Source organism: Leuciscus leuciscus, assembly GCF_965113295.1.
Source record: "Leuciscus leuciscus genome assembly, chromosome: 9".
NCBI lineage: Eukaryota > Metazoa > Chordata > Actinopteri > Cypriniformes > Leuciscidae > Leuciscus > Leuciscus leuciscus.
Genome location: NC_138733.1, coordinates 13,314,100 through 13,334,099, shown reverse-complemented (window position 1 = coordinate 13,334,099; position 20,000 = coordinate 13,314,100). Strand labels below are relative to the sequence as shown.

At 37.8% G+C, this 20,000-nt stretch overlaps 2 protein-coding genes across 2 annotated transcripts in view; one reads left to right on the top strand and one right to left on the bottom strand.

Moving 5' to 3' along the window:
• The window catches only part of arhgap35a (Rho GTPase activating protein 35a), an 86,432-nt gene extending 75,924 nt beyond the window's left edge, over positions 1-10,508 (bottom strand). Inside the window, exon 1 of the mRNA XM_082181151.1 lies at positions 9,858-10,508. The gene's annotated coding sequence lies outside the window, so the exon portion shown is untranslated. The remainder of the gene's footprint in view (positions 1-9,857) is intronic.
• Positions 10,509-12,926: 2,418 nt separating this feature from the next.
• The window catches only part of ap2s1 (adaptor related protein complex 2 subunit sigma 1), a 17,585-nt gene continuing 10,511 nt past the window's right edge, over positions 12,927-20,000 (top strand). Inside the window, exons 1-3 of the mRNA XM_082181258.1 lie at positions 12,927-13,085; positions 13,598-13,747; positions 14,904-15,017. Of these exons, the coding sequence (XP_082037384.1) occupies positions 13,083-13,085; positions 13,598-13,747; positions 14,904-15,017 (267 nt within the window). The 5' untranslated portion in view covers positions 12,927-13,082. The remainder of the gene's footprint in view (positions 13,086-13,597; positions 13,748-14,903; positions 15,018-20,000) is intronic.

Genomic DNA, 20,000 nt, shown 5'->3' with positions numbered 1-20,000 from the left:
GAAAACATTGCAGTTGTGCTGCGTAATATTTTAGTGGAAATGGTGATACATTTTTGGGGATTCTTTGCTGAATAGAAAGTTCAAAAGAAACAGCAATTATTTGAAATGGAAATCTTTTGTAAGATTATAAATGTCTTTGCTGTTACTTTTGATCAATTTAATACATTCATGCTGAAAAAAAAAGTATTCTTTTTTTCCATAATAAAACTGATCCTGGATTTTTGTGTATCACTTTGTGCACACTTTAAATATATGTTTTGAGGCAAGTAGTATTTTTTACTATTTTCTTTTATATTCTATATTTTTTTAGAATGTTGGTTGGACCATATGACTTATAAAAGATTAAGCCAAACTACTTTTGGTACTTTGGTAAAGGTGTTCTTCAAGATTATATTCTTTTGTTGACACCGTTCAGTTGTATCAATGACTTTGATTTTATGAAATATAATATAGGCTATTAATAACTACGACACGGTCATCATTTAAGTCCCACATCTTTAAGTTATTGTATGTGTGAATTGCATTTTTAATACATTTTTAGATCTGACAAACATCACGTCGCTGACCCATGAAACGGTGGCCAAAAGAAGCACACGTTTTTCATTTTGATGATCCAATGACCGGTAGCAAATTGTAGCCGAAGGAATGGTGGTATGTAATAATGTTCATCCCCCACAGAGAGGCCTGACATCCAGCTAAGCCCTTTCATACAGCAGTCTACTAGCCCATCTCTCCTTGTTTTTTCAACTACCCCCTACCAGGGGCATCTCTGGTGGACATCCTGTAGGAAACGGAGCGCTGCTGAAGGAAAGCGGGGAATCCCAACAATCGCAATGTAGCGACAAAAACTGCAAAGGCAATTCTCAGGAAACGGAGGCTGAAAAATGATCAAACAATGGAGAGAGACTGAAGGAGAGGTCTTCTTTTGGAAATCATATGCCGAGCTGTGTTTTCTTCCCAATAATACCAACAGCAAACACTACAGACACTAAAACATGTCATAAAGCAAAAACTGAGGCGAGTGGGAGGAGGCCGTGGCGGCGATCCACTCGTATTTCTCTGCCTCGGTGTGAAGGAAAACTACCAAACGCTCACATACCCAAAGCCCAGAAATACAGACGCAAGGAGAAATAGCTTCAGTTTGGCGGGAGTCTGCCATGTCTGTGGGAGGTGAAATTCCTGAATGTTACACAAAGTTCTTCCTGTGGGCCATCTTTGCTCGGTTTCTCTTCATCTCTCTCGTTTCCCAGATGCTCTCATCTGTAAGGTAAAATGCTGAGTCACTGAGAGCTGCACTCAAGGCCACAGGAGTGGCTGGAGACCGCAGAGAGACCGATTATTGACAGACTGCACAATGCTGATCTGCATGAGCCAATGCAGTTTCTGGGAACAGGCACCGGGGGGAAAGGGTTGGGAGGCTCCTTTATGAATGTATAATGCTACTAGACAATTTCCTGAGAGCTTCTGTACATTTGCAGCACACTCTTGATGAGTATACGTGAGGAAATTAAAGCAGAACTGCGGATAGCAAAGCAAGGCTCAACAATAACGACCGTTCGATGACCCGGGGTCAGCGTGAAAGACGCTCGGGACAGTTTACGTAATTGTCACTGTCACGACCGGGCGATTGCTGCATCGTCATGAAAGTGTATCATTTTCACTTGTTTTTAAGTCTTGCAAATTAAAAAATTCAAGTAATTTTAAACCATTCAAGTGCATGAAGATGCAAAAGAGAACTTTTCGGTACTTTTCGCGGTTTTCTTTTCGCGCACACAGAAAGCCATAGCCCATCTCAGAGCGTCAGTACCAAATTGAGTTCTCTTTCACGTCTTCTTACACTCAAATGGACAAATACAGACAAAATTATGTTAATTATAGGCTATACCCTCATGAACAGTCGGTTATGTAAACACAGCGTGTGTGTCAGTGTATTAGATCTGTGCATTTGTCCTTAAAGTGACAGCAGCCTAATAAACCTGCCGCTAACTGTCATTAATGATAATCAAACAAAAGACAATCTCACTGCTCTTGACTTAATGAGTTTTGTAACTTTCATTATGATTAATCTATATGACTGCGCAGTGTTATTTTATATTTAATTACTTTATTACAATGATGTACCCGAATACTACTGTTAGACCTGAAAAACTATTTAATTTGTGTCTTTGTTCAATTGTATTTACCAGCGCTTGATTGTCATTTGACTATTTGTTCTAATTTGTTCTGTTAACTTGTCTTTAATAAGGTTTTAAACTTTATATTAGTTAGGCTAGTAGTTTTTAAGAACTGTGAAATTTCACTGGTATCTAAAATTGCGGTTTCATAATCTTATATATTATAATACAAAGTTGCATGGGTGAAAAACAACTAAATCTATTTTAGTTTATTTATTTATTACTTTTTAGTGGTGGGGCCAGTAAAAAGTTTGGTCTGGCAAGTAAATATTTGAACCACTGGCCCAAATGGGCCATTAGAAAAAAATCCTTAGTGTTCAGCCCTGCAAAGGTCATGCCAAAAAAAAACATTCAGGAACTTCATCGCCATGGACACTATTCTTTAAAACAACGTGACAGGCCATTGTTGCAAAGTGTTATAGCGGGCGATTCAAAACTCTCTGACAAAAGATAGTTGCCCATTGTAGAAGCGAGGGTCCCCACCCCCTCAAACCCAACGAGAATGTGTTCATTTCCCAAATGGAGCTTCCAATGCGAGTCATTTTCTTATCAATTCCAGCACATCTAGACTCAACTGGGGTTTTCTGGGTAAGAAAACTCCCTAGTTTTTGCCCACTATCAAATGCCTCATGTTGGAAAAAATAACAAAGGGGGGGAGTGTTAGGAGCAGATTTCCTCATGAAAATTCAGATACTCATTAGAAAATGCCAGTTTCCTGTCCTTGTAATCCAGCCTCAAACAAGGCAGCAATTCAGAGCAGAAGTGGTGTAATCTAGAGAATGCATGCTAAACCAGCTAAAATTAGCTCTTTACTTTATCAAACACAACTCAATTCATGCTCACTTTTCCCCCCCACATCAAACAAAGAACTACTCAAAAGCATTTCATTCTTGCCGAGCCCTGCAAATCGCCTCAAAACAACGACTGTCTGCGTTAATATGACTTTTAAGTCGTTCTGGGAAACATAATACTGTGGAAGCTAAGACTGTGTCACAATGCCACAGGTAGTGACAACATTTAAGCCATCCGCTTGTTTTTCCATACAAACACAAAGACTGTGCAGACTAAATAAAGCTCAGATTCCTCTGTAAGACAGCAGATGACTAATCCGAATACTGGTTACGATAAACAATTTAAGAATATAAGTAACACAAGGACATCAATGGTATTATGACTACATCTTGATTCTTTACATTACAAAGCGGCAGACCGTGCAAAACTTACCACCCCCATGCTAGGGGTGTTGCAGTAGGCTCTCATGTAGTAAACGTAAGCAAGAATATTTAGCCAAAAATATTTAACCTGAACATCATACTGTATTCTATTACCCAATGATTTAAACCTATGTTATTTTCAGTTTTCAGATCAATAAAAGTTATTTTGGTGCATCACTATCACCAAGGTGTTGCTATTCGATTACAAAGGCCTTCAGAATCATTGTAATCATGTTGCTATGCAGTTATTGGGATGTTTTGGGCAGCGTTGGACTAGAAAATTAGCTACGCTAAGCTAAAAGTTTAACTTTTAAAGTAGCTGGTTACAAAAAAAGCACATTTAAACTACTTTATGTTGTTCATAAATGTAAAATCATTTGATTTGTTGAAAAGAACTGAATGAAAGAACCCAAAAAGATTATTCATTCTCAAATCACACTATTTTGTTCTAATTATAAACAGCTTTGTTTTTGGAAAAATTGTTGGAGAAAATGAGTTTGTCAATGCTATCGCACTACTTAATTATTAAAATAGGGTTTCTACTAAAAACCCTGTATCCTTTCAAAACGAATGATGCAACTACCGAGAAATGTAGCTTCGCTATTTGTAGCAACACTATAGACCCAACACGGTTACAGGGTGGTTGCTAAGGCTAGAGGTTTGTTTAAATCCCAACCCTAAGTATGAGCAATACAGATAGTGATGCTTGCCTTAGCAAGCACAACTAATTATTCACTCATGACATGCTGAATTCAAGTAGAAAATGGAACTGGAAAAAGAAATGAGAAGGATTAAATTACCAATCACCCTTTCTGCAACGTCTGGCAAGTGGACGGGTCTTACGGGCCAGACACTTGGCAGATGAACAGTGGCTAGCGCTGAAGGCACAGCGAAAGGGCTTAGATGGATCACAGGCGCCTCTGTTCGTGCAAATCACACTTATATTAGCAAATGTGAAAAGCATTTAAAGGTGTGCTTGTCCAGCAAATGTCCCTATTACTACTAATGTCAACTACAAATGTCTAAATATCATGCTTATAAAGGCCAAAATAACACATTAGGTGTATGGTCTCAGAACTGGACTGCATACATGGTGACTGGATCACATAAGCTGAAATATATATGCGAGATAACGTGAACAGGGCTGAGGAATGAGAGATTAAACTCTCATAAGCCCACTACGTTTATCTAGCGTTTCCATCGGTCGGCTCAAAATGTTTGTGAATTTCGGGGAAAGCAAAGCCGCTCCTACAACAGATTGCAATCACAGCATCTCTCCCGAGTTCTGTCTACCTGTTCAACATTACGGAGACAAGACAAGACAACAAATCACAGTTTTTCTGCTCTGAATTCCAAAGCTGTCACATTGAAAACTCATTTACACACACTCATGTTGTTTCAAATATTCTTGTGTGGTGCGTAAAAGCAGCTATCTAGCAGAATGTCCAAGCTGCTCTTTACCGTAAAACGAAAGCATGTAGTCATACAGGTTTGGAACAGAGTCATGAGGGTGAGAAAATTATGACAGATGAGTCATTTTTGGGAGATCCACCCTTTTAAAAACACTCACTTGTGTAACCATCCCCAACCTCAACTGTTAACCTTCACTCAGAGCACATGCTACAGAGGAGAGGAGAAACATGGCAGTTGTGCTCCAAGCTAAAAGAGTTTGATTACATTGAATCCTCCTGCATTCTTCACATTTCAGCTAAGGGGCTCGGAGGGGTCGCGGGGTCTGCGTTCAGAAATGAAAGATCACAGGAAGGAACGCATGCTTCACTCACTTGAACAATTTAGAGTCTCTAAAGTTCAGACTCTGTATAACAGGTATGAGCTTTAAGTGTTTACAGTACCACAGTGTTGCTGGGACAAGGCAACCAGGCAACAGTGGTCAGAATGATCAGGCAAATGATCAGAATGTCTCGTTCACTTACTATTTGTACAAATCGTTTGGCACAAACCTCTTAGGGCCAGATTTAAAAATTAGCACTGAAAAGGCGTGGACACAGTTATTTTTGCGGATGACCTAATTTGCATGTGTATTTGTAGGAGTTTCCATTTCAGATGCAAAATGTATGTGAGGAGAGTTTTTAAATGAATCACACAAGGTGATTTACTAAGGTTTGCGCTAGTCAAGTTACTGGTATTTGCGCCACTATTCACCGCCCCAAAAAAGCATGTCTTAAATCACCAGACGCTAATTTGCGCTGCTCTGGGTAGATTGTGTTAGCCTAGAAATCTAGACGCACCCTAGCGGCAGCAAATTTTATTTTGCAACACTATCAAGCAACTCTCCGTTGGCTTGCGAGCTGGAAAAACCAAACTCTAGTCAGGCCAATCACATCGTGTATACATCGTGGGCGGGCTTAACATGATGATGACAGATTTGCGACGGTTCCCTGCTACTTGAAAACAAAGAAGATGGCGGCGGCTGCTGCTGGCGAACAGCGGTCTTTCGAATCGGCTTTGGCCGCGACTCTGGAGAACTTGGAGTTAAGCTTTTCTTTGAGAAAAGAACAAAAAACGGCACTGAAGTCATTCTTAAAAAAGGAAGATGTGTTCTGAGTTTTGCCGACCAGATACGGCAAAAGTTTAATCGATCAACTAGCTCCGCTGGTGGGAAAACGCTCTGGTTGGTTGTAGCGCTATCCTATTGCGTGCAGAGGGAATTTGAATCCCGCCCCTCGGATTGAGCCCTGCCAATAGTGTGTTCCCAGACCCAACATCTTGATGTGGGTTCTGGCTTGTCAGGCTAAGATCGTGTTGGTCATTACGGAAACGTGTTCTTTAATGTGCGCGACGCGTCGTCACTAAGGTCACGTGCAGAACTTTACACTGCCATCAGCGCTTTTTTGGAATTGCGCTCTCATGCTAATTTGCCCTGTTTAATAAATCTGGTTCTTAAAGGGATATTTCACCCAAAAATAAATAGGCCTATTCCGTCATTTACTCACTTTCAAGTCATTCTAAACCTGTACGACTGACTTTCTTCTGCAAAACACAAAAATATGCTATTTTATAGAGCGCTGGGGGCCAAACAATTTAGGATACAATTGGCTTTTATTGTATAGAAAAAAAGAAAGAAAAAAACCCGTTTTATGAGGCATACTATTTTAATATGGAAACTAATGACTGTCCACTCTTGAACCTGTTAGCAAGGCACAAACAGATCATACGATTTCACACGAATTATCCACTAATTTGCCAAATTAGTAGTGAACTGCCATTACTGTGCTAAACTATATTCTTTTGTGTTCCAGAGAAGGTTTGGAATGACACAAGCGTGAGTAAATGATGACAGATTTTTGATTTTAGAGTGAACTATCCCTTTAAACATCTTGTTAAAGTGCAGAATAATAAGTGAAACAAGCCTTCCTGCTAATACTCCGATGGGAAACGGCCCCAGAGCTTGACTGAACAGACATTCCAACTAGGGATGGGGCCGATCCGATCCAGTATCGGTATCGGGACCGATACCAACGTAATTCACGTATCGGATTTTCCCGATCCAACCTGCGGAGATATCCGATATCCTTGAGTCATGTCTGCGCTTTAACGTTGTCTGCTGAAATGACTCCAAAAGTGATTCCCGCCGGCTAGTCTGCTAGCTGGCCGCAAACTGCGGAATGGATTTCCTGAACGGAGGCGCGGCTCAATGAGACACAGAGTTATGAGACACGCCACCGCTCAGTAAATCCATTCCGCAGTTTGCGGCCGCTGTGTGGAAATTCTTCACACTGGAAACACCGCAGAGCAAGACAGCAAAATGCAATGTTTGCAAAGCCGTAATTCAGAGCTCGTTGAAGCTCCCACGCGTCGTACAACACAACGAATGCAATCAAACATTTAAAAAAGCACCACGTTACTGTGCGTTCACACCAAACGCGAATAGCGTGTCAAATTCGCGTCTGCCGCGTCTAGTTGGACGCTTGAATATTTTGAATCCATTCGCGCGCCCAGAGCGAAATTGACGCTCGTAAAAAGCAAAAGTTTGAAGCGAAATTGACGCGCGTCTGAGGCGAAATCCGCTTGTCTGTTTGCACATGGCTGATGTTGATCGAGCATTCATCGAGAGAGTTACAGCATCGGAGCGAGGATCACCCTTTAGATAGTGTGTGTGTGTGTAAGATGTTTACACTTGCACTTTTCTTATATTTCAAGACTCAAGTATTTGACATTTTGGGAATGTAATAAATATTGACATGACCTACAGTTGCATATTTGTTTTCAGAATGGGATTTTTCCTGTTAACAGGATTTACTGTTTTTCTGACTTCCTTTTCTTACCTTATACTTACCATACATGCATAAATATGTAGGCCTACATATCATACTTGCCTGTTGAGAGGAGTTTATTTCAGCATCATATAAAATAAACAATAATGATAATAATAATATTAAAGCAAACACAGCTCTGGTATCGGAATAGTATCGGTATCGGCCGATATCCAAATTCAGGTATCGGGATCGGATCGGAAGTGAAAAAATGTGGATCGGTGCATCCCTAATTCCAACCCTTATCGTTCATTCCTGATTTGATGAACTTTCATCTGCATGACTTTATCTGAGGAACACCGACACATTTTTTACTCAATCAAGCATCGTCGTCAAATTCCTCACCGTCTGACTTGCGCACTCGCTGATGCTCTTGTGCATCTTCCGTGCTACATCATGTCTTCCCTGAAGAAATAACAATCCGATTCAACTGATATTACATTGTCAAGGGGGCTTAAAAATGATGCCCCTGAATGCAAGAAGACAACACATCACTAAAGGCTTTCCAGCTAGGGGCCACAGATTAATCTATTACACGTGTGACAGTTGAGCAGTAGAACAAATACACACCATCATCATCACGCACACAAACACCAATCTGGAATATTTCCACAAATAATGTGGACTGTACCGGATAAAGTCTAGGCGGGGGAATTTACTCCAGTTAGATAAAGAGCAATCTTAAAATAAGTTAATCATGAGTACTGACAGTTCAGTATATCAGCCAGGCCAATTTATTTTAAAAAAAACAATAGTAATTATGAAATCTACATGTGCCATTAACTGTTACAACAGAACTGATTAAAAGAAGTGCATGTTGTGCAATTGAACAATAGCAGCATTATTTCAGACAATACTGACTCAAAATCACTCAAATAAATACTTTAAATATGACTGGTTCTGTTATAATAATCTAAAAGCAATAGATTTTGACCGATTAATGCCTAACAATTTGGAATTTGCTAGTTCCTATGACAAAACACAAACATCTGGGGTCTGACAGGGTTATATCACACTCAATTTGCTGTAACTTCAGCGGATATAGAAGATAAATGAATATAACAGATTCACACTGTTATGTAAACTTAACTTCAGTATGTATTTAGCCTAGTCATACTGAACTACCGTGCAATAGGTCACAGGGTCGGACCTCTACCAGTTCCCCAGCCTGGTCAATACCAGCTGTTTTTTGGAACATCACCAAGAGGCTTATTCAACCAAACTCAAATATTCCTAATCAAACTCTATATTTCACAAAATATCATTTAGAACCAGCACTTGTTAAAAAAAAAAAAGACAATGTTAAAATGTCAGAACATCTATAACGTACTGCCTTGTGTCCAAAAAAAAAAAAAAAGAGTCATATTTTAATTGAGCATTTTTCTGAAATGGGTTCGTATAATGCAATCATGTCCATTCTTTCATAAAAATACTGGACATTCCAGTCGTTCCATTCTACTCATTAATTCTACTTCCTTAACAATAAAAAACGTAACGAAATGTATTGTTGCAAAATATACATCGGACTGTTTTAATTGTAAAAAGGTTTAAACTGTCTGTATCTGACATCACCTGAAATTATATTTGTGGGCATGTGAGGAATTAAATAATTTATAAACGTATGTTGGATATTCTGGTAATGTAACCCAAAAAAAATAATAATAATAATTTTGGCTTAATCCATATATTCATGCTAATGTTTATATGATTCTTAGATAATCAGAATATGACCAAACTCTGTTATCACGAAATCAGAATATTGTTGTGTATCAGATCTGAAAGCCAAACATCATTCAGACAGTCGTTCACCCATTTCCATCTGGATTTACATAAACCCAGCAACGATTATGATGTTATTGGCTTTATCATAACCCGGATCTTAAATTTACTAAAAATTATTTTAAAAGATGTAAAACATACGCCACACACTGTCTTGACAGCTGTAAGACTGGTATCTGAGCACTGATATGAGAATATGTTCAAAGGAAAAGATGTAACAAACTCCGGATCGATCACACAATATCACCGTTTTAGTAAAAAAGAAAAATCTACATAAAGCCCTCTAGTTTCCCCTATACACATTAAAATAGCCCAATAGAATAGAGTTTTTATAGCCACAAACCAGTTTGCTAACAGGATCCCTTGGAATTAGGAAATCTAGATGAAGGAAAAGAAAAGGACTGGCGCATACATACCACAGCATGCCTCCCTCTCTCTTCTCTTTCACTCCTTTATCTGCAGCAGCAGAAACCGGCTCAGAAATTCATCAAGATGAGGAATAACAATAAAAATAGTCCAGCAGTAGTCCCAAAAACATCGGCGTTTCCCTTCTTCAGCTGTCCGATCGCAGCACAATCTCTTCGTTCAATGACTGATCGTATTCTGAAAGTTTTCAACAATCTGATTTGCGTTCCTCTTCCCAAATGCAGCACAAAAAGACAAGAAAAAGCATCGAGGAAAAACCAGACTGAAACATCAGATCACTGTTTCTTGTTGGAAAGGATGGGGGCGTTGAAGGAGAGGGAGAGAGAGAGTTAGAGAGAGGGGGAAAAACAGCTTTGTATCGTTGTGTCTTCCCTTGGGTTCACCACGTTGTTTTTGAGCACTTATAATTTCCTTTGTTGTGTCCAAAACATCTCGAGTTGTCCATGTTTATCACACCTTTCAGTCGTCAACACGCGGTCTGTGGAGAACAGCGCAGGTCTCCAGCGGAAAAAAGCACTTCTCGCAGCATAAAGGCGAAATTCAGTGACGGTGCGTGTGTGAATGTGTGTGTTAATGTGTTTTTTCAGCTTCCCAATAATGGCGGCCCTTCTCCCGTTCTCGGTCTCTCCTCCCTCCTCTGTAGTCTCGCGCATGGACACAATTACCGAGCACACGCGCGCGCGCACGCTCACACACACTATTATAGCGCGCAGCACACATAATCTGGGTGCTCTTGTCCAGTGCAATTATGAATGGTGTTATTATTGCTTTTTTCTTTTTAAACAAATAATATTCTAGTTAGTAACACATTTTCTCGCTATATGGGACTATATAAAAGAGTAAGGGGAGAGTTGTCAAAAGGGCTCAATTTCAGCAAATATAAAACTTTGAATCGAAATACAAATACAAAAATATGCGGTTTGTTTGGTTATATGTTGGTTTATTAAAAGTAAAATTAAAATCAACTTTGATTCAAATCAAAATATTCAACAATATTCAAATAAAAAATCGGAATAAAAAAAATAAACGTAATATTTTATATATCTTATAATTATATATATAAAAAAAAATGTTTTTGTAATATATGTAGAGTAAATAAATGATGAACATATGTATACAAGAATATGTCAGCCTGATGAAGGTTGAACTATGTTGCCAGGACAAGAGTATTTTTCATAAAAGTCGAGCAAGTTGTCACCAAGGTTATTATTGTCGATTTGAGCTACAAATACAACTTTTAAAAAAAATTTGTTAATTGAAATAATGCTGAAAAAAAAAAATATATATATAAATATTAGACGAATAACATTGAAAATACCAACAAAAATAAATAAATGTTGGCTCCTAAATAAGTTTAAGTTAAAACACTGCAATTAAAAATAAAATAAAATAAATAAAAACTGAAGCTGAACTAAACCTTAAAACCTGAAAATAATTAAACCTAAATAGAAATATTTTAAAAAAGACAACAAAATCTAATAAAAGTATAACAAAAAACATAACAAAATTTGAGTAAAAACTGTATTAGTACATAAATAATGCTGAAATAACATTGATTGTCACGTGTGTTTACACTGTAAATAGTCATTATTATCACCATCATTATTCATATTATTGATTATGTGAGTCCAATTAGAGAGAGTCACTTAGAAAGTTAAATAAAAAGAGCTTTAATGCTTTCTGTTGTTAATAAATACACAATTTAATGTGGTTCTAATACGACAGAAACAGAAGCTAAATCCATTGTTTTTTGGGAGTTATTAATAATGGTATATTTATCATGACACAGTTCATTAGTTTAAAAAAAACCAGCAGCCTTTCACAACAAACTGTTTTTGGTGAAGTGAAGAAACTGCGAAAGGTCTCTGCTCCCACCTCTAGACTGCAGCTGAAATATTTCTAAGTCCCAAGGGCCGCCGCATTCCTTGCTCTCACAGTTGTGCAATCTCTGAACAATCAGAGCCCCAACCCCCCTCTGAATATGTGCAGAGACCCCGTCCAAGTCTTCTGGACAATGTTCTGTAGTAGACAAACTTACTATCCTTAACAAGCTGAAGCACAGAACACAAGAGTGGTGATGTAACATGAAATATGATCCTCTATTTTTAAAGATGTATCCAAAGAATAAGGCTAGAAACAAGTAATGAGAAATGAGTTCAGACTGAACTCACACTGCATGGGGCCATTGTCCAGATGCTATTGTTTTTCATGTAAGACTCACAAAAAAAAAAGCAAATGTTAAAAGCCAAATATTTCTATAAAAGTAATTTCTTTTGAAAACAGAAATGCAGAAAAAAAAATACATACAAATATGTTGTTTTATATATTTTTTATTATATATATATATATCCGTCCGTCTGTCTGTCTGTCTGTTTGTCTTTCTATCTATCTATGCTTACTAAATTTATCAATATGGTCTGATCTAGATGAACGATTTCTTCTTGAATGTTCTTCTGGAACCTTTTCTTTTATCTCACATGAACAATTCTTATTCTATAGTCTATTATCTCTATCAAAAATGAGTAGGCTATATATAATGAGTATACATTCTAGAATATTTGGCTATGGTCAAGGGTATGTAGGGTAATAGATGCATAAAAACATATAGCATTAAAAATAATAATAATGAAAAACAGAAATGTTTGATGTCAAATGTGAAAATGTGTGTAGTTTAGCCTACATTAATAATAGGTAGCCTAGCCTACACACTTTTTTTTTTTAAAGAAAATGTCGAGCTATTTATGTTGGGTTTTCTGTAAAGTTTGAACCCCCCTGGATTAATGTTCATAAAAGCTGTCATTAACATTATTATTATTATTATTATTATTATTATAACATACTATTACTATTCACACGCGCCCTGGGCTTTATTTGGTAACTAATCCCAAAGCAAAAGTCCTATCAAACATCTATAATGGTTTAAATCGTACCTTTAAGTCATGTGCTATCATCGACAGTTCAACCCCGGTGTACGATTGTAATTGTAGTATAAAAAGCACATTCTCTTGATATCGATGTATGTTTACAGCCAACTGACAAAACTACATTACCCATCATTCCTAGCGCCAACGGCCCTCTGCTCGTATCCTGTCCAGTGAAGATAGCGGGCGGCTACAGAACCTAACCCAAGCTTAGGCTGCTTTATTTCGTAATTAAATCAATTAAACATTGATTAAAATTACTAAAGCCACGGTGAACGATAAATACAGATCACAATGGTAAGTGCAGATGCCTATTTTGTGCTTGTTCGAATCATTATTTTGAGTAATTTGAGTGTCTGTTCTTCTCGGCTAACATGCTAGTATATATACCGATTATAACAACACGACCAAGGTCATAAATCATATTATATAGACATAATATATGGACTATAATATCCAAGAGACAAAAATAACCAGCCTTTCATTACTCTAATCCGAGTCAGAATAGAAATAACGCCGAATGAATGAAGCGAAATGCTCCTGCCTAGTTTTTTTGATGCAGACTCTGTATAACCTGTCTAGTATATGTTAACTCATTTAAATGATTTAATCCATTGTAACGTTACGTTTATAATGGCGGCTCATGCATCTTAAGCTATTACAATTCTTAAATGCACTGTCATTATACCTACAAACATACTAACATACTAACAAGCATTATGTATGTCAGATTCATTCAGCTTTATTGAATGATATTGGATGATTTGTGAGAATTAGGTCTAAACTTTTCTCCTGTTCTTCTTCTTCAGATCCGCTTTATCCTCATCCAGAATCGAGCAGGGAAGACCAGGCTGGCCAAGTGGTACATGCAGTTCGATGATGATGAGAAGCAGAAGCTGATTGAAGAGGTTCACGCCGTAGTGACAGTCCGTGATGCCAAACACACCAACTTTGTTGAGGTACAACACTTACTTTTAACATTTTTACACTAGCTTTGGTTCAGAGATGAGTTAGGCTACTGCCCATCACAAGTTAGATCATTAGTCTCATGTTGCATAAGGAACTGTGATCTGATCCTGGGGTTTTCAGAATGACTTTGAGACTATATTTATTGTGAAAAGATCTGTAATAATAAATTAAGTAAAATGTTTCTCAGGTAGAAACGTAAATATTTTCTAGTTAATATTTCTTAAAGGGATAGTTCGGCCAAAAATGATATTAAACCCATGATTTGCTCACCCTCAAGCTGTTCGAGATGCATATGTCAATCATTTTTCAGACGAACACATTTTCAGTTATTTTAGAAAATGTCTTGGATCTTTCAGTGGTTATAATGTCAAGTTATGGGGTCCACCTCCTTCAAGTCCCAAAAATGTGCATGCATCCTTCACAATAGTAATCCATCCAGCTCCAGGGGGATAAACGAAGGCCTTCTGAGGGTAATCCGTGTGGTTTTGTCGTAAAAATATACATATTTAAAACTTTATCAATGAAAATAACTGGCTTCCGGCAACGGTCGACGCGCGTTCACGGGAGATGGATGCCGGCCTAGGACGTAGCGTAGGAAGCGTCGTGACGTAGAACGAACGCTACGTCCTACGTCATACGCCAGCATCCATCTCCCGTGAACGCGCGTCGACCGTTGCCGGAAGCCAGTTATTTTCATTGATAAAGTTTTAAATATGTATATTTTTACGACAAAACCACACGGATTACCCAATGTGTTCGTCTGAAAAATGATTGACATCTCGAACGGCTTGAGGGTGAGCAAATCATGGGTTTAATATCATTTTTGCCCGAACTATCCCTTTAATGAGTCTCTTGGATTTGGTCAAATGACAGTATAAAAGCTAATTATTTGATTTAGCAAATAACATGTCTTTATAATATCATGCTTACTAGGTTTCTACATTTCTATATACAGTATAGTTGCCTTTATGTTTTAGAAAGGAACTTCCTCACAAAGGGATTGTCATGTTTAGGGGCATCAAAAAGTATTCAGTTTAAAAAATGACGTGTATAAAAATCACACGTAATTTTAGCCAGGAAATGTTCAAATCATCAAAAATGGTTTATATGTTGGCCTTCGTTGTAATACATTATTTCCCTCCGCAGTTCAGAAACTTCAAGATTATTTACAGGCGGTACGCCGGCCTGTACTTCTGCATCTGTGTGGATGTGACGGACAATAACCTGGCTTACCTGGAAGCTATTCACAACTTTGTTGAGGTAAATCATACTGAAGATCATTTTAATGTCTGTGTATAGTACTGGCCAAAAGTGATGTTGGGCCTAGAAAAATGGGCATCCTCACTCTTAATTTAAACATTATTAAAAATGTGTTAAAGATTTTGTAAGCATATTGCGTAGTTTTGCCTGGAGTCAATTGTTTTATTTGTGATAACGCAATGAAACATGCCAAATTGTGCGGACATCATTTTTGGCCAGGCTGTCATACAAAGACATAATGAACAACAAGAGAGAACCAATGAAATATTGGATTATGTAAATAAAAAAATTATGTTGTAGTAGTCAATGTATGGCTTTTCCTGGGAGCTTTTTGGTTTTCTATGCATTTTTTGGCATAGTAAAATAAAACCTGTAGCTGTAGTCTGCCTTTTTTGACAAACAATTTAGTCAAATAAACACCTTAAACAAGTTTAGTGTTTTGTTCTTCCCTCATATTTAAAAAAAAAAAAAAAAAAACTTGGTTAAGGTGTTTATTTGACTAAATTGTTTGTCAAAAAAGGCAAACTAATATATATATATATATATATATATATATATATAATATTTTTATTTTTATTTTGATGGTTTAATCAAACTTGTAGGATCATTAAAGACAAATATCCCCTCCAGACATAAATTGTTTTGGCCTCTATTGTATATAATGATCCTTTTCGCCTCCCACTAAATAAAATATAAAATCATTATCTATGTGTTCCGCGTTCAATTGAGCATCTAAATGGTGTAATCAGCACATTTCCTGAGCATTAAACTGATTATGCTCATATGCTGCACAGAATTCATAATTAAAAATCTCTCTCATATGCACTTTTATGAAGCTTAAATCAAAATGAGATCTGCAGGAAGTTTCGGTTTCTAAGTTTGAAACGTCAGGAGATTAACTTTAATGAAGGTCCTTAATGTGCAGCATGATAAATGTGCTTTTCATTGATGTTTAAGAGTGATTGCCTGCTTGTTCTTCCTCAAGCTTCTAGTCTTTAGGGTCATGAAACTCCAAAGCACATATTTTTTGAGATGTGAACAGATATGTACAGGCTGCACATCACTGAAAACACTAAAAGCACTCATAAATTTTATCAACAAGAGAAAATTGGTTATTTTTCGCATTACAGTGGAGAATTCAAAGAACATGCGGATTGCGCATGAGAGCGGTTTCTGAGTGGAACACCGCGATGAGTTTAACAACGCCCGCCACGCGGATCATATAGTTCATATACGGACCGGAGCAAGCGTGTTTCATGTTTTTATGGACATATTTCATATACTCTAGTAGTGCTCTAAACTAGTGCTTCATGACCCTTTAAAATAAATACTTAGGTCAAGGTGTAAAAGAAAAAAATTCTTGATGTTTATGTATTTGCTCTGAAATGGCTTTAAGGGTAATTTACCCCTAAATCAGAAGAACCATCATTTTGACCAAACAGCCACAGTGCTCAAACAGATTGGAAATGTTTAATGCAAGCAGAACAATGAGTTAAAAATGTAGGTAAAACTTATCAAGCATGTTTTTCACACAGTTTTTTTTTTTACTAATAGAGAGCCTAAGTCCCTCCCCTTCCGGTGGACCACCATGGGACCTTATTTCGGAAAAATATTGTATGGTAGTCAATGGCGAGAGACAACAAATATTTTGATCTCGTTTGAAATGTGCCCTGAATTACACAGATGATGTTTGTCAATTTAAAAGATACATTTTAAAGTCAAGAAAGTCGCAGTTTGATGTAAAACTGTTGAGGTATAAGACTGTGAAAATACGTAATTACAAAGACTACAAACCCAAAAGGCGCACATGTGACGTCATACCTTTTCTCTCAATGAATGAAGCTAACTTTACTGAGCTAACGTCTGTCATTTTTTCTATAGTCTTACGTTATAAGACTTAAGTTATAATCGTAACGTTACGCCGTCATGCCTGAGTGTTTTGTACCAGACTGCACACATACGTACATAGTGCGAGACGAGAGATGTAGTTCATGGAGCGATTTTCACATAAAACTAAATGTTACTCTTCTGTTTTATGACAAACTGCGACTTTCTTGACTTTCATAATTATCTTTTAAATTGACAAACATCATATGTGACCCTGGATCACAAAACCAGTCTTATGTTGCACGGGTATATTTGTGGCAATAGCCAACAAAACATTGTATGGGTCAAAATTATAGATTTTTCTTTTATGCCAAAAATCATTAGGATATTAAGTAAAAATCATGTTCCATGAAGATATTTTGTAAATTTCCCACCTTATTTATATAAAACATTTATTTTTGTGAATGGATTCAGCACTATCGCCAATAGAAATGGACAACTTTAAAGGCGATTTTCTCAATATTTCGATTTTTCTGCACCCTCAGATTCCAGATTTTCAAATAGTTGTATCTCGGCCAAATATTGTCCTATCCTAACAAACCATATATCAATGGAAAGATTATGTATTCAGCTTTCAGATGATGTATAAATCTCAATTTTAAAAAATGTACCCATAAGACTGGTTTTGTGGTCCAGGGTCACATATGTGTAATTCAGGGCACAGTTCAGACGGAATAAAAAGATAAGTTGTCTCTCGCCATTGACTACCATACATATTTTTTCCGAAATAAGGTCCCATGAGCTGGAAGCGGAGGGGCGGGACTTAGGCTCTCTATTGACCCTTCGCAGGGAGTTTGATTGACAGGCGATCTGACCAATCATAATCCGCCATCCACCGAATTGCCATTTTTGTCCGACAAAGCAGTCAGGAGAGTTAGAAGATTAACGTTGGAGGATTTGAACTTGAAAAACTGTGTGTACTGGCGTCTTTCCGTGGTTAAAGCAACATTCCTTCTTATGTTCATTTGCTTATTTGATGCCATAAATTAACTAGAAGGAAGAGATGATCGGTTTACGAGCAGCTTTAACCGAGGCTCTACAGCGATCTGTCAGACATATAAAGAGCCAAAAAACTGTATTTATTGTTTAAATTTAATAAAAAAATGACCAAATTTGAAAGTTGAGACTTTTTCATATCAAAAGTAACCTGGTCTGTCCTGTCTGTCAGCGTGTTGTCAGTGTCCTCTCTGCTCCGCGTGAGAACATGGTGGGGCGTGAGAGCGGCGTGGCTTGTCGGACATAGCAACAGTAACTAAAGGGGGCGGGTCTTTGCGAACAGTCAATTGGAAATGAGAATCATTTTATCTATGTGCACAAATACGTCATAAACACAGAAGTGGTATTATTTTACAAAGATTTCAAAGCATTTAAAATGCTAGTGCTGACACACATCATGGTTTGAGTTTGGTAGTTTTTGCAGTTGATATTTATATCAGAAAAAAATCTCAACACTCATAATTGCAAGTTGGTGACAAATAAGTGGGCATGAAACTGAACTGTTTGCAGATATTTAGGAAACATGCTTAAGTTCATATACTTGTTTCTCTGAAAAACACTGCTACAGCCAGTTCTACTTTGAAATGTGCTGTCCGTGTCGGAATGTTTGTTTTTGTTTTGGTCCGTGTGATTCGCCCACTGCCAGTTCACCCAATAGCATTTCGACACCCCGAGTTGCCAGTTGGCGAAAAACAAAGCGTATTGCAGCCATGGAAGGAAGCAAACGAACTGGGTCTGAGATCGCAGACATAAAAAGCTTTATCAATAAAAAATTGCAAACGTATAGATTAGCTGATCAATTTTGCTTTCAGTTGTCAGCTGCGCTCGTTCCTGTTGCGCGTCCTCAATCTGGCAACCAGCGTGAGGTTTGAGGAGGAGGGGGCGGGGAATCAACTCTCTCTATCTGTCAATATTACATACTGCAACTTTAAAAAGCACATTAAAAACATTGGTATTATGTAATTTTAAATAGTCAACGAAATGATATTCAATATATTGTTAACCTCTACCGTAAACATTTCCAATCTAAATACAATTTAATGTAACGTATATAATTAGACTAAACACAACAACACAAATGAGCTTTAGTGAGACCTCTCACCAGGTAAATAAAGGAGCACTGGAGCAGCACTTCTGTGGGTGTAATTTTCCATGTCTGAGAGACAAACGGAATGTGTCCGTGAGGGAAACCAGCGGCCAGGAGTTCAAGAACATTGTGACATGGAATTCTAGGACTTCCTCTGACCCTCACTGTAAACAACTCCCCCAACATATCCCCACATTACTTCTGCCCAAACCAGCCCACTTTGCTGAATAACACTGTATTAAGAACAAACAAACGCCTGGGTCACCAACCTAAAACAATCAACAGCTTCTCTAGCGTGGGTTTTGCTGCTACTTATTGAGGTGAACGAGCGACTGCTGTGGTTAAGAGATTATCTGAAATCAACCCAAACAATCAGATGACTCTATTATAGCTGAAGCGAAGCAAAATAATGCTTTGTGAAAATTAAAGCGAAGATGGCGAATGAACGACAAGAAGGAACAAGAAATTACAGTACACGAGTATATACAAGCACTCGTTGGTTGTTAGTCACCAGCAGCTCCAGACAAACAATGAACTCAAAACTGTCCTGTTACTACAGCTAACATTACAACAACAGCATATCTTTGATCTAGGAAACAGCAAAACCAATGTTACTCACGTATGGAGAAGAAACAACTCGACCTGTGCGTCTGTTTTCAGGCCTTACCGCTTCAGTCTCTCCAGCACTGGAAAGCTTTTCTAATATTAACAAGCTCTTGCCTGATCATAACTCTTCTTTTCCCAGTGATAATTCCTATGACCTTTTCTCTTTTGTAATGTCTCTCAGCCATCTCTCTTTCTACAGTCTTTCTTTAAATCTCCCTCTCTCTCTCTCTCTCTCTCTCCTCCCCCATCATGAGTGGACACGCCTCCTACTGCTGATTGGCTACAAGTGTGTTGTGCTGCCCAGTCCTATCGACTTTCAACAGCATTTCTCTGAAAGCACTTGCTGTATCCGGAGTAGATTCTGCCATGAATGGATTGGAACTGATCAGTGTTTCTCTTCCTCCACA